The sequence below is a fragment of the Pseudopodoces humilis genome, chromosome 1 (genome assembly GCF_049639895.1).
Source record: "Pseudopodoces humilis isolate 2021_Gansu_Grassland_sample_001 chromosome 1, ASM4963989v1, whole genome shotgun sequence".
Lineage (NCBI taxonomy): Eukaryota > Metazoa > Chordata > Aves > Passeriformes > Paridae > Pseudopodoces > Pseudopodoces humilis.
Genome location: NC_142200.1, coordinates 86,548,703 through 86,563,948, shown reverse-complemented (window position 1 = coordinate 86,563,948; position 15,246 = coordinate 86,548,703). Strand labels below are relative to the sequence as shown.

General features: G+C 46.1%; 1 protein-coding gene across 3 annotated transcripts in view; it reads right to left on the bottom strand.

Moving 5' to 3' along the window:
- The window catches only part of DSP (desmoplakin), a 51,986-nt gene that overhangs the window by 33,838 nt on the left and 2,902 nt on the right, over positions 1 to 15,246 (bottom strand). For 2 of the 3 annotated variants that reach the window (XM_005525305.2, XM_014254569.2), the window contains exon 1: positions 5,011 to 5,486. The exons of the other annotated variant lie outside the window; for it this stretch is intronic. In XM_005525305.2, coding sequence (XP_005525362.1) covers positions 5,011 to 5,219 — 209 coding nt within the window. In that variant the 5' untranslated portion in view covers positions 5,220 to 5,486. Of the gene's footprint in view, positions 1 to 5,010; positions 5,487 to 15,246 lie in introns of those variants that run through there. 3 annotated transcript variants of the gene reach the window in all.

The window sequence follows — 15,246 nt, the reverse complement described above, 5'->3', positions numbered from 1 at the left end:
CAGTGCGTGTCAAGGCAGAACACATTGCTCCTTTGCTATACTACACTACCCTCCTGCTTTTCCTGAGAAATGAGAGGACAGCCCAACCCCTGCTGCCACTGGGATTTGGGCAGGATAGCAGCTCAGGCAACACCTCCCTGCTGGTATACACTCCAACTGAGCTAAATCCAGCCATTACTTTAGTGTTGAATCCTCAATGTCTGAACCAGGATTTGTGTTTAACTGCTGAGCAGTACCCATGGTCCTTACAAGACCCCCAGTTCTACTGAGACAAGAAAGAACTATTCCTGCTTTTCCTAAAAGGGACTGAGAAACACGCTCAAGGCCTTATGATGAGTTACGAGAGTAGATACAGACATGTCAGAGGTGCCCACGTCCCCTGAGCACAGCAGGGCTGAGTACTGCCGGCACCAACTTATTCAAGCAGTCAAAAAATCATCCCAAGTGATGCATTTCAAATAAACCAAATACCTTCTCTAGACACTGAGCTTGCACCCCCACAGGCCCACTGTGGAAGCTGATGTCATCACTGCAGAACCCAAGGGGCACGGAAGCTACCTCCTGCCTTCCCATCTGCCTCCTGTTGCTGCAAAACCTGCACACCCCCAGCACAAACGCTGGACCGTGGGGACTGCTCTGGTGTCTGTCTTTGCTACTGCACATCCAGAGGCTGCTGAGTTGTCCAGGGTGTGATCCGTGCCCAGAGAAGCAGGGCAAAGGAGACACAGAAACACATCCAGCAACTCTGAGGAGCCTTCCCACAGCTTCACAGCTCCCTAAAGGTTTGGAAGCACAAAGAGGTTGCTTTTGTCCTGAAGATACTATTTAAAACAAATTAGAAAAATCCTTGTTAGATTTTCCAAGCCCTCCACAAAACTTCCATCTTTTTAAAAATTCAAAGTTTTAAAATATTTTTTATCAATTCAAAAAATGGAGGAAGCTTTAAAAGAATGTCTTTTAGCAGATCCAGAATACTGAATGATTCCCACAACTCAACAAGAGAAAAAAAAAAAAAAAAATTAGCGCTTCTTTTTCTTCACACTTCCCATCCCCCTCCACACAAACTTGTTTGAACAAGCAAAAGATTCATAAAGGGATTACCTGGTATGCCCAGGGTAGGCGAGTCAGAAGAAAAACCTGACCTGGAATCTGCATTCCCAGCACAGAGCCTGCACATACCACCGCCCATCCGCCACCACCTGCCATCTGGGTGTGTGTGCGCTGCAAAACGCAACGGCAGAAAGGTGGTGAAGCACGACATCCATAAGAATATAACCAGGAGTTAAAATGCTACAGTCCAGCTTTCCCTCTCCCACCTCAAAGAAGGTGAATACAAACTGTCAAACCATCAAGAGTTCTCCCCATGTGTCTCTGCTGCTCTAACTAGGACCTGTTTTGGCACACCACAGCCTCACCAAACCAGTCCCATATGCCAAGGGATGCACATAGACTGGGGTTTCCGTGATGGCTGGAAACCTCAAAAGACCTCTGCATCTGGCACAATCAGGCTCTAAATAGCATCAAAAATGTGCAAAAATCCAGTAGTCACAAGTGAGTTACTGAATTATTAGGACCCCCGAGGCTTAGTGCCTTCGCAGCAGGCAGGGTTTCACGAGGGACAGTGCCACACCTGTTCACAGAAAGTCCTCATGCTTTTTCCCACTGGAATGAATCACCAGGAGCAGCAGAACAGTTCCCAAAGGCCGTACCTGCCCCATGCAGGCAGATCTGCTGCCTCTCCCACCTTTTCGCCTCTGGGAGAGGGAGGTGCCAAACACCGGCTCTAGCCTGGAACATGGAAATACACCTCGGCTGGAGAGCAGCCGCTCCAAACGCAGCAAGCCCCCTTCTCCTGCCAGAGGCTTTCACAGCTGCTCGTCGCCACGGAACAGAGCCCCGGGAAAGGAACAGCCTGGGTCTCTTCCCACGGCCTGGCAGCGTCCCCACTTCGCTGCCCGCCCGAGCAGGGCAGGTATTCCGCAGCAATTCACACACATTCCTCCCTCGCCGTCCGAGAGGTTCAAAGGACAAGTTACCACGCCAGCTCTACCAGCACTCAGCTCAGCCAGGACTCTACAGATCCTTGCGAGACCGACGGGAAAGTCAAAAGTGTGGCTTTGAGTCGGTTTTCTCCACGTTTTGTTTCTTGATTCCTCAAAGTAGTGTCAGGGCAGGGGAGGTAATTTTCTAACTCCTTTTCTAACTTGAAGCGCAGAAGTTACATGAATCCTTAAGTAGAACTCTGTAAATTAATTTATGTTCGTGTCACTCAGTGACCGTGAATCCTAGGCTATTTTTTCCCTGATCTCAGCAATGGCAAATAGAACTGCACAAGTTTGCATTTTTTTTTTCTTTTCTCTCATGGTTTATCAGAATTTCTATCTCCATAGCAAAGACATTGATAAATATTTGACTGATGAATTGGCAGTTTAGCAGCGTGTGAGTCACTGTCAAGCTGAGTATCTGTACTCCGGGCCAAGCTCATCCTGAGTTCCCAAGCCAGAAGAAACCGGGAATGTTGTAAAAGCACCTTGCTGAGCCCTAAGGGTAGGGAGCGTCTCATATTGCTCTGTGAGTAATGTAATACTCAGCACAGACTTGTTCGGCAGAATACGCCCCAAAACTTACAAGACTAGACCCTAACTTGAATCCTGCTGCATTTAAAAATTAGGGTAGAGTGATCTTCTGCACAGAAAAAAGAAGCCTCCATTTTCTGAGTTCAGTAGATGCCACTAAGCTTTGGCACTGAAAATGTCAGGCTAAATGCAATTAATAAAACTAGTTCCATAGATGACAGTCCTGATCCAAATAGCACAGCATGCAGAGCATTTAGTGGATTTTCTGCACACAAACATGTGCAAAATCAGGCAAAACTTCTTTTTTCATTAACTGACAATAAATCACTTGTTCTGAGACACATTTTAATTCATATCAGCACTACTTAAGAAAAAACCCCTATGCAACTCAATAAGGTGGGAAACACACATACTCTGTTGTAAAAAAATAGTTAAAAGTCTTTGGTATGGTCAGATTTTTCACATTAAAAAAATACGTAAATACCTACTATTTTTTTTTTAATCTCAATAATAATTGTCATTAGTTCCACTCAGAAATCTCACAATAAAGTGAATAGGAAGTTTTATTGCAACCTCCTTTGCAAGACATACCTTCCCAGAAAGGAGATATGAATATTATGTTATAAAAAGCAAATGAAAGAATGTTCATATGAGGTTGTAACCTCTTGATCAGGCTTGTCCTTTCCACTCTTGCTACAGCACCACTGAATGCTACAGAAAGAAGAGCCCAACGAACTACAGACTGGCTTAAAACATGTAACTATAGCCAAAGAATGCTAAATTAAAGGAAAGCATTTCTCCTCTAGTGAAAGTCAGGAGTGATATGGAAATCACCCTAGTGAATCCAAATAGAGCTGCATCAGTGTAAAGTGAGGAAAAAGAGCATGGCCAGGAAGTAACATTCACTGCCATTCATTTTTCATGGCTGTCTCCTGTAAATAGTAAAGGTATTTGCAATGAAGCACCACTAGCAAAACAAATCCTCACACAGGCAGCACAGCAATGGCATTTTGGAGTCCTAGTGTGTGCACTCCCCAACGCTACAGGACTGAATTGTTCTTATGATATAGCAATAAATAGATATTTTCATACTACTGTATTGGTAACTGGATGTGTTCTAGCTGCAATTCATTGTAACTAACTTACCTATGCACGCAACAAACCGAAAGTCAAAGAAAGAACTGAAACTAAGAACTGGGCAAAGTAATAAACAAAAAGTCCATAGAATGCAAGTTTTGTCATTCATTCAGTGGTCCTCTAGCAACAGGTCTGACATACCTAAGCAGAGCACACTGTGCTTTCTAGGATAGCCCTAATTCTCTACGGCCACTAATAGATCTGTTTGATATAAAAGCCTTTTCTCATCTGCTGTTTATTTATGATGTACATTTAATTCTCACCCCTTTGCAATCTAATTGTGTACTATACATAAATCTAGGCCTTAAATTCTAACACAAAATACATGACAGGGCTTCTGCATCAATTCCTGAGTCAGTGGCATCCATAATTAGACCAAAGAGACTTAATACAGCCATTCCACACACAGAAACCAGTCATCACCAGCTGTGCTTTGTGATGGTGCTGTACCATACACCAGCACTGCTTCCTTCAGTGACTGTAACTGCTGCCTGCTTTCAGTCCTGTGAACTCCCAGACAAGGAGATAAATGGAGAAGTCTTCATGTTTATTGCACTCTGCAGAAGGTCCTTGTCAGACTTGATGTGCACAGATTGCTGCATCCATGAGAACAGGCATTCCCCAAGCCAGGATTCACAACTGGCACTCAGCCTACAAGATCTTGACTGTGCTCACAGCGCCAGGGCTAGTGGAAAGTTAGAAAGGTAAGAGGCGAGGAGAGCAGACGGATGTTGCTTGTCATGTATCTCTGCCCCCTGCCACCAAATGTCAGGGATCGCTCTGTAAAAGATCACGGCTTAAACTCCAAGGCCGCGCACAAACTAGAAACAAACTCAAAAATTAACAAGAGAACATTTCCCACTAGTTAAAATGGTTTTATAGCCCTAGCCATGCAACTAGCTGGGGAAGGCAGAGCCTGGGTGTACGGGGTATAAAGCAATTCGCTTCAGTTCAGCTTGTTTTGCGTCACTGAGCAGAGGGGGGGTTTATCAGCACGGAACTGCTGGGTCAACACGGCCGGCACAGACCCATTTACAGCCCTCGGTGCAAATGGGAATCGTTGTTTTTAGTCCTGCTACTCTCTTCAAGGAGAGTCAACACCAACAGCGGTTTTTGAAAAGTGAGTTCTTCGCTTGCATTTAAAAGCCTTTTAGAAGTTAAGACGCCTCAGGGAGGAACAGGAAAAAGAAACTTTCGAGCTCGCACCTAGGGAATCCCGCCGCGAGCGGGCTCACGGCATCTGTCCGAAGGTGGCCCCGAGGGAGCGGGGCCGGGGGCCGGCTGGACCCGCACCTACCCGTATCCGTCGGAGGCGTAGTCCCCCCCGTAGGTCTTCTGGTAGTAGTAGGTCTTGTGGGTGTGAGTGGTGGTCCCGCCGCCGCCGCCGCCGCCGCCGCCCCCCACGACATGGGAGCTCATCTCGTAGCGCAGGTCGGTGCCCGACTCTGCCCTGGCCATCCGGCCCAGGGTGTTGATGCGCGGGTGGGACCCGCCGTTGATGCTCATGGCAGCGGGGGAGCCGCCCGGGACCACGCGGGGCGAGGGGCAAAGCGACCGGGACCGAGCCGAGCCGGACCCGACGGCACGAAAGGCATTCACGGCCGGCAGCGCCCGCCGCGGTGCCGCCGCTCCCTCGCAGTCGGCCGAGGGCCGGGGAAGGGCCGGGAGCCGGGGGTCGGGGCGGCCCGCAGGTGAGGGCAGGTGAGGGCAGGGCAGGAGCGCGCTGCGGAGCCGGGCGGGCGGCGAGGGCTGCTGGCGGCGGCGGCAAGAGCGGAGGTCCCGTCTCGTCCCCTCCCCGCCGGCAGAGGAAAGGCGAGGCCACACCTTTCCGTGGTGGTTTTAAGCGGCGCTCCTGGGCGTGGAGCCGCGCCTCGCCTGCGTCCTCCGCGCCTCCTCGGCGGCCGCCCCGGGTTCCTCCGCGGCCCTGGCCCCCCGCCCGCCGCCGTGTCGCTCCCCGGTGGCCGCCCGGGCACCGCACGGCCTCTGTCACCGTCGCACCGGTGTTTCCACCACCTTTCCCGGTGCGTGTGCTGTCCTCGGGAGTCGCCAGCGGAGGCTGGAGCCCGCTGGAACCTTCCTCCCGACCTGTACAGTGTTCGCGGGCTGGCGCTTGCCTGGAGCTGCGGCCGAAGCCGCGGGGCGGGGGGCGGCTCGCCCGAGGGCTGGGGAACATGGACGGGGCCAGCGTGCCCTGGACACCAAACACCTTCGTGCCTCTCCGGAAAGAGCCCGGCACCTGAGCAAGGCAGCGCTGGCCAAATCGGCACCACTCCGTCGAGGATGGCTCTGGTCCGCTGGCAGCTGCCCTCTGCCATCACAGGGTGGTGATACACGTCGGGAAAACGACGTGTGTGTTTCATCAATTCCAAAATACATAGGGTCCCACATTCAGGAGGGCTTTGGGCACTCCAAGCCCAATGCATTTCTGAAACAGGGCTGAAACTTGTGCCTCAGTGCGTGAATGTTGGACTAGTGCCATGCGCTGGCTGCATTTGTGCCTGAGAAAGAATATACTCAGAAACAGTATTTTAAACGGCATTTAAACTTGTCTTTTCTCCTCAGATTTTCTTGATTCCCGCCCTCTGGTGCTCTGAAAGTTGTGTTTAATTTTCAAATAGGCTGTATCTTAGGGGACAAAGTAATTTTAACACATTCATGCGTGTAGAGGGTGTCGGCAAAGGCAGTTTGCTGTAGGATGCCCAGAGGGGCGTTTGTTGCCAGCCGGTGACCATCGGATTAGTCTCAAGTGTCAAGTGAGCACCGTTTCCCAGCTAGTCTCAGTGGCACTGCCTCAGCTGGTCTGGCCACTCGTCCATGTGTGGGAAAACAAAGATGGCCAGGTTTTTACAAGCAGCAGCCACTCATGAATAACCGTGCCAGGCTTTTCTGAAGTGATCCTGAGGCTTTCACCCCGCCATGTAGTACATGACCCAGCCGTGTAGCCACCTGATGCTCTGTGGCAACACGCCTGCTGGAAGGTTTTTAAACTTGTGTGAGATTACTAGCAGCCCACACCATGCATAAATTCTTGGGCCTGTTTCTGTCTTTTCTGCACTCCTCGTTTCCCTGGCATTTCAAATCCAAGTGATAGGTCATGGGACAGTAAGTAACAACTAGTTAAACATATTAAAGGACAAGACTTCCTAAACTATTACAAAGAAAACCGAATGAGTGCAGTTCTCCGCAGTGCCACTGAAACTGCTGGGACTCTCATGGCACAGGTGACATGAGAACCTGTCCTGCTGCTGGAGGTGATGGGCAAAGTGTGGCGTAGAGGAGGCATAAGAGCTCCTCCAAGCAAACGTGGGGTTGCTTGGTCCTGAAGGGCATCCTGGTGGCACCGCCTGGAGCTGTAAAGAGCACTACGAAGAGGCAGAATGCAAGGTGGCTTATTATATGTGAAGTCATACAGTGACTTTTATATTGTAATATATATGCTGTATTATATGTAATGTGAATCATTACATATGAGTGCATATATATATGTATGCAGACATACATATATATTTGTGCAAATATGTGGATTTGGGATGCTGTTTTGAATACAGATTACATCTGCACGATTGGATGGTTTGGCATTACATTTCAAAGCCATAAGGTAGCAGAATACAAAATAAGGATGAGTAAGAAAAACAAATATAGAGGCTTAATGCTGTAAAGAAGGAAGGAAAAAAGTAGAAAACAGATGTAGAATAGGTAGGAAATGCAGAATGAGGGAAACTTGAACTTTGTGCTTTGATACTCCAGTTCAAACTTTTTGAAACATAAATACAGATCTCTGAATCAGTACCACCAATATACATAAAAGTCAGATTTTTGCATGGCAGTGTATCAAGCCAGGAACTTATATTTAGACATACAAACATAAAGCTTTTTCTTTTTTTTTTTTTTTTTCCAGCAAGTCCCTTTGAAAGCTGTCCATTTATATTTATGCGTATTTAGAGATCCAAAAGTATTACACTGATTTGAGGTTCTTGCTGAGTTTTAGCACCACCTCCAATCAGCCTCACCCTTCAGCTTGGACTGGTGTGCCAGCTCAGTGAGACACACCATTATCTGTGATGGAGACAGAGTGTGTGAGATACACCCAGAGGCCTGGATGAGTCACTGCTACCCGGACAGGTAGAAAAAAATCCTTAAATACTTAAATAATCACTGGGTTCTGGTGGTCCTACTTGCACAGTTAGCCCCACCAAAATGAGGCCAAGAGGATAAGACTGAGATGGTACTTTGAGCAGCACAGTTCTCCTATCTTAGATGTTTTAATACATAGAGAAATTAAAGAAATAGATGCAAATAATTAAATTTGCTGAAACAGTCAGTGTTTCTTGGGTGCTTACCCTAGCTGGACTCAGTTATCTTGAAGTCACATAGGTATTGCTTGAAATTCACCTAAATGCATGGAAATATCAGTGTAATAGCTGGATGATCTCACTTAAACCTTGCTCTGCTATTCCTGGAAAGGCCCAGTCCTGATATACCTAAGGCCACATCCTAAGTTACTCGACTTTCTTTGGCATCAAGGAGTTTTTGAGTGCAAATGGCCAGTAAACTGCAAACTGCAGTCTCATAGTGTCCCTCCCCATGGCAGTGGGGATGGAAGTAGATGATCTTTAGGGTTCCTTCCCGCTCAAACCAAACCACAATTTTCCTCCCCAGAAAAACTACATGCAGGAGAGAATAAAATGTGGTAATTTGGTGTTTATAGCTCATCTCCTTTAGCAGAGTTCTGTCTCCTAAGGTAAGGCTCTGTTAAAATTGCTTAGATCTTAGGAGCCCCTCTTTAAACTAGTTAGTCTAAAGGAGATATAGTATTCCCTACAGGCACCTGAAACCAAGCCAGAGCTAGTGTCCACACTGCAGCCCTGTCTCCTAATGTGCCTCCCTTAGAATTGCAGACACCATGAGGGAATTGGGTGACAGCAGTTCCAAAGAGGGAAAATGTCAGCAGCTGATGACTGCTTCAGTAAACAGAGTTTTATTTAGAATATCTCTTTAATTTTAATGAAAGCCTCCTTTCCAACCCCAAATGGTAGACCCAAAAGCCCTATTTTAAGGTTAGAGCTTAGGCTGCTGGATAGTGGGTCTTTACCCGGGACACTACCTGAACTGAACTTAACACACTGTGTCGGTCCCTGTCTGTACCAGGGAAACCTCTGTATGTTACTTGAGAACTGAATTCCCGGGGGTACACTGAAATTCCCCTCAATGGCTTAATTCATTGCTTTTGGCAGTAGTTGCCAGCCCCTCCTACTTCACGTGGCCTCCTCTGAGCTTATCTAATGGCATCCTCTCTTTAATGCTCTCGTTGCCTGGATAGGAACCAAATAAATTTAAAGTTGTTGAAATACATTGATAACCAGTGACATCTGGCATTCAAAGTACAAATCTGAATATGACTTGATAACTGATTTCCATTATTGTAGCTTGCAAAAAAATCAGCTCTGGCCTTCCAAACAGATCAAATCATCCAGATAAACCAGTATGTCACTCTTGTGTTCCTAACTCCCACGGTTTTAGGCAGTAAGGACAAGTTTTCACGTGCAAGCCACTAATCTGGCCTTGTGTCTTTGTAAGGTGCTTGATGTGCACCTCTCCTCCTGTGCAGGGGCTGCCTGGGAAGAGGCAGCTTGGACTGAGTGGCAGCATTCTCAAAGTCCATGTTTGTGATGACGTGAAAGCCAGTCCTGGGAATTTCAACTTCCTTCCTTTGCTCAGGCAGAATTCTCCCCAGAAAACTGACAGTTAGCACTCCACAGTCTGAGCTGTTCCATGCATGTGAAGCGAGGCTGGTGCCAGTAGGAAGACCTCTGAGCAACAGTAGATTTGGTCTAAAATGTCATTAATAACAAACTGAGAGGGGTCAGACATCTTATTCAGCTGTATCCCTGTCACAGGGAAGATACATCTTAAATACACTCAAATAGTGTCTAATTATGACTTAAAGGGCCCTGCAGCAAAATTCACTTTAAAATGTAGATATGCCCCAGTGAATGTTTGGAGAGTTTTCGGAGGGCAGGGTATGATTGATACAGTGTGCTCACTGTGAGCTTGTGTCCAGCCAAGTCCAGGACTGCCTGCTGAGAGCTGTCATTTCCAGGTCCCTGAACAGCCTCTGTGCTCCTTTCTGACAGTCCCTGGAATATTACCATCTCAAGTCTCTGGCAGGGTTAAAAAAAAAAAAAGCCTTTGAATTAATCAAGAGGAATGAAGCTTAGGACTGCACAATTCCTTCTATACCATGCAAAAGTAGAGGGTGTGGTAAGGGATGTGTCAGTCTTGTCAAACCTGACGGACTACTCAGACAAAAAGTTTCAGGATGCCTCACTCTTCAGCTTCAGTTGGAGGAGACCAGCATGGGACATTGTTTTCCCAGCATGGTCCTACCATGACCCACAGAGCATGCACACAGTATTTCTACACAGCTCTTTATTTCATATTGCTGCAAGTAGAGCACTCAAACAGTGACTGCACAAGGTCAAATATTAATGTTACATTATTATGGTTCCTTTAAAGTCTCACTTCACCATTCTGTTTCTTTCACCAACACCTGCTGATGTTTGCTAGAGCTTGAGAACATATCTCAAGAGACTTAATAGTGCTGAGAGCAATACAAGGCTATTTCTGACTAATTATTCTTTAGTAGTTGGGCAGCAATCTTTTCAGTCACATACCATGCACGCAAAATGCATTCATTTACAAAGATGAATTATTTTTTAAAAATATGAACTTTTGGCAAGGTGCATCTGCTCCTCATTATTCAGACATTTTGATAATTGTTGTTAGATACCACAGAGCTGTTCAACCACACACAGCAAAAGGTGAGAAGTAGGACAGTAGAAGCTCTCAAGGGATCTTGACACTTGCTTCACACTGAGGCTGCTCTAATTTGCACCCAGGTGTCTTCAAGCCCAAGGGGATAAGGAGCACCATGATTTTATTGACACCCATCCCTTTCTTCTGCTTGTGCCCTCATTCTTTGAAATGAAAGTGAAGGATCAAATGGGAGCCTCTACAGCTGCCCTGTAGACAGCCAGGGTTCCCCCTCATTAGAGTGAATCTTCCATCAGCAAGGTTGCACATCGTAACAGATGTTTGTCATCCCAACATCTCAAATAACTGGGTTATGGCACTGGCCTGAGGCACTGATAGCCTTATTAAAATGTAACCACCATAATTTAAAATACCTTTTAAGAGGGAATACCAGATCACAGCAGCTATAAAGGTTCTAAGCATCTTTAGCAACTTAATGGAGGAGGGAAGGGTAAAACTTCATGAAAAGGTTTTCATGTACAACTCCCCTATGCTGAACTTTTATAGTATATCCAAGACTGTGGAGGATAATGGAGAATTAGATCTAATATATAGGAATATATATATTGGATCTAATATAAAGGAATGCCAATTAACTCACTTTGCACTAGTTTTTGCAAGCAGACCTGTCATTTCATGTTCAATTTGTGGGTCATACCACAACTACTTTGATAACAACCAAGGAAAGTAAAGATTCAGTTCTTTACTGTGCCAAAAACTCTGCTTCTCACAGATGAGGAGTGGAGGTGTCATCCTTAAAGGAATATTTTGTTCTCCAAAACCTTGAGGCTACGGAGGGCAATTTATGTTCTGGTAGAATTGGAAACCTCCTTACCAAGATACCTGCTGTACAAATTCCAGATGTTATCGCAGTGTTGCGTGCTCCAGCTGTGCGTGCTTGTACACCCAGCCAGCAAGAGCTCACCACACCAAAGGAACCTTGCACTACTTGGCAAAGGCAGCTTTAAGAATTGATGGGTGCAGAAAAAGCCTTTCCAAATAAATAAAACTTGACTTCAGAAAGTTTCCTAAGAGTCCTTTTTATTCTCATCATTCAACAGGGGATTTTATTACTATCAAGTTTGCATTACCAGTGAGAAAAGGAAAAAGAGGCAGCCTTCTCTCACGCATGACCCTTAACTCTCTAATGACAAATTCAGAAGCCAGAAGTTGAAGTCAACCTCTTTCCTCCCTCCAGCTGAGTCATGTTGATCAGAAATGGGATCTCTTTTATTCCAGTTGTATTTTCCTCCATTATAAAAGCACAACCATTGCTAGAACTCATTTAAACCTCAAGCAGTTGTCATCAGAGGGACCAGAATACTACAAGGCAGCCACTGGGGATCATGAAACATCTGTGATTTCTGCAGCTTTCAAGTTGTGGTGATGTAAATGTGGAAGTGTTCTTCAGTCTAGACCAAATTCCAGTGCTGCCTAAGATTCTCTCAAACTTACAGTATTCTCCTCCTTCTCCTCCTCCTCACTTATCGCTGTAGTTCTGCTGCTCAGCATTCAGGAGCTGCTGTGCTTTGCTTCTTGCCCCCAAACACCTACACGAACCCTGTAGTTCAAATAGCAGAATCAATTGCATTTAATTTTCTGCCTTCTCATTCTCTGCTCCATGTAATTATAAAAGTCTGATAAAGAGACCAGAAAATTAAAGTCCTAATATGATGAGATGCTAAAGAAGCTACTTTGCATCAGTGTTTTCTTCCCAGTTCTCCATCTGATTTGGATGTGTTGGGTATCTACAATATCTTCTCTATGTAAGTAGGTCTGAGTAAGATACATAGGAAATAAAATTACTGTTTAATTTCCTCTTTTTCTGTTTAGATCCACTTTTCTGCTAGGGTGATTTAGCTCCCTTTAGGAAACATCAGCTGTCTCCATAAAAATACTCATTTTTTGCATGATTAGCAGCACAAGAACCAGCAAGGCTGATAACTATGTTGAGTTTGCATGGCCTGTTTTGGTAGCAGATGGGCTGCAGGGGTGACTTCTACAAGAAACTGCCAGAAGTTTCTCCAGAACCAGTGCCAGAAAGCTCCAGGACAGACCCATCACTGGCCAAGGCTGAGTTAATCAGGAGTGACCATAACACCTCTGTGATAACATATTTAGGGAGGAAAAATTTATTGCAGAAGTAATTTGCAGCCAGAGAAGAGCAGAGTCAGAATATGTGAGAGGAACAGCCCTACAGACACCAAGATCAGTGTAGAAGGAGGAGGAGGAGGATGTGTTCCAGGAGCTGAAATTCCTCTGCAGCCTGTGGTGCAGACCATGGTGAAGCAGCTGTGCCCCTGCAGCCCATGGAGGACCTTGGGGATGCAGAGATACACCTGCAGCTCATGCAGGAGCCCACACCAGAGCAGGTGGATGCCCGTGAACCTGTGGGAAGCCCCCTGGAGCAGACTCCTCTTTCCACCTGAAGACCTGTAGAAAGAGGAGCCCACACTGGTGCAGGTCTCCTGGAGGGACTTGTGACCCCATAGGGGACTCATGCTGGAGCAGGCTGTGCCTGAAGGACTGACTGCACCCTGTGGAAAGGTGACCCCTGTGGGAGCACTTTGTAGAGAGCTGTTACCATGGGATGGATTCACACTGGAGAAGTTCATGGAGAACTGTTTCCTCTAGGAGGACACCAAGCTAGAGCAGGGGAAGCTGCTCACTGAGCAGCAGCAGGAACATCCTGTGATGCCCTGACCATAAACCCCATTCTCTGTCTCCCTGTGCCACCATGGCAGAAGAGGTAGAAATGGGAAGGAGGGAGGGATGGGGGAAGGTGTTTTAAAGATTTATTTTACTTCTCATTATCCTACTTTGATTTTGTTGGTAATAAATTCAATTAATATCCCCAAGTTGAATCTGTTTTGCCCATGATAGTATTCAGTGAGTCATCTCTCTCCTGGTCCTTATCTCAATTCATGACCTTTCGTTCTGTTTTCTCTCTCCTGTCCACTTGTGGAGGGTAGTGGTAGAATGGCTTTGGTGGGTGCCTGGCATCCAGCCAGAATCAACCCTCTACATACAAAACAACTTCTATGGGAAACAAGGAAAAAATATTATTACTTTGTGTTAACTTTCTTGACATAGCTCTGAGCACCTATGCTGGCACTGAGGGGTCAACAGTTTTAATTTTTTTCTGCATGGATTCCTAGGAAATTACCTCCAAATGGCATTGTAGGAATCCAGATCAGCTCACTGTATGATGATGCCTCCTATGCCATTTGCATAGGTCTCAGGGACAAAAGTGTGCTCAAGTAGGGTTTAAAATGCCTGTGAACAGATACTATAAAACCACTCAATATGAAAGACTATGTAATGCACGGTATACATATATAATATATCTATATATACTATACCATATATATATAGTGTATATATATGCACTGTACTATTATATAATATATACACTGTATACATAATATAATATATACTGTATATATTTCCTTCAATATAAGCAGAAACTTGACTTGCCCATGCCACGCTGTTAAATGTAGTATGAGTTTCAATTAAGAACAAGTGCAGAAGTCCAGTCCTGCCAGTTGCATGACTGGTATGGCCTCACCTGCAGGACAGACTAGCCACATCCTTGAAAAAAGTTTTGTCTGCAAGAAAGCAATAAAATAATAATTATGAACTAGACTGCCCTTTCTTATGCTCCTGTAGCTAATGCACCTTGTTGATGCAGACAAGAACAAGAGGAAGCACAACCTGGCTCTCCTGGGAGAGGTGGGAGCACTCACGGCTTGCTCCACCTTCCTGTGAGCTGGGCAAAGGGCACACGGAAAGCGGCTTGAGAGAGAAGCTGTGCCCAAGGAGAGCTCCTATGCAGCGGTGCTGGGCAGGAGGAGGAAGGGACTTTCATGTGTATTGGACATATTTGGCTGTGGAGTTTTGCCTGCAGAGCTCAGCAGAGGCCTGTACTGCTGCAAGGAGCAGCTTCACCCTAGTTGCAGGACCTCACATTTGTCCTTCTCAAATGTTATGAGGTTCCTGTTGGTCCCTTCCTCCAGCTGCTCAGGTCTCTGAGCCTGAGGTCATGGCACGTGTTAGTTGGTCTCCTTTGTTGAGTTTGGTGTCAGCTGCAGGCTTGGTGAGGGTGCACACTGTCTCCACTTTCACATCACTGACAAAGATATTAAATTGCCTGAACAGATCCCTGAGGAATTCTGCTTATAAAAACCTCCAGGTAGAATATGAACCCTTTAAGCTCAAGAAACAAGGCAGTTTTTCACCCACCTACTTATCCACCTGTTCAGACCAGAATGTTCCAACCTAGATACGAGGGTTCTCTAGGAAATCATGCCTAACATTAAGTTAAACTCAGAGCAGATAACAACTGCTCTTCTTCCCTTATCACACAGAGCAATCAGTTTTGTCAAGCAGGGGAAATTCCCAGTCAATATTAGGGGAAAATAAATTTACCATGAGGATAAACACTGGAGCAGGTGCCCAGGGAGGCTGTGGAGTCTCCACCCTGGAGATAACTCAAAATCCAGCCGGGCAAGACCCTGAGCAACCTGCTTTACCTGGAACTACTTTGTGGAGGGGTGGGATGAGAGACCTCTAGAGGTCCTGCAAAGCCTGTGTGATCTGATGATCCAGACTTGGTAAATCCATGTTGACTATTCCAAAACAACACCTTCTCATTCAAATAACAAAACTTTTGCATTCACCACCATCCCTCAAAAAGGTTTGCTAGCAGCCTGAGCACACC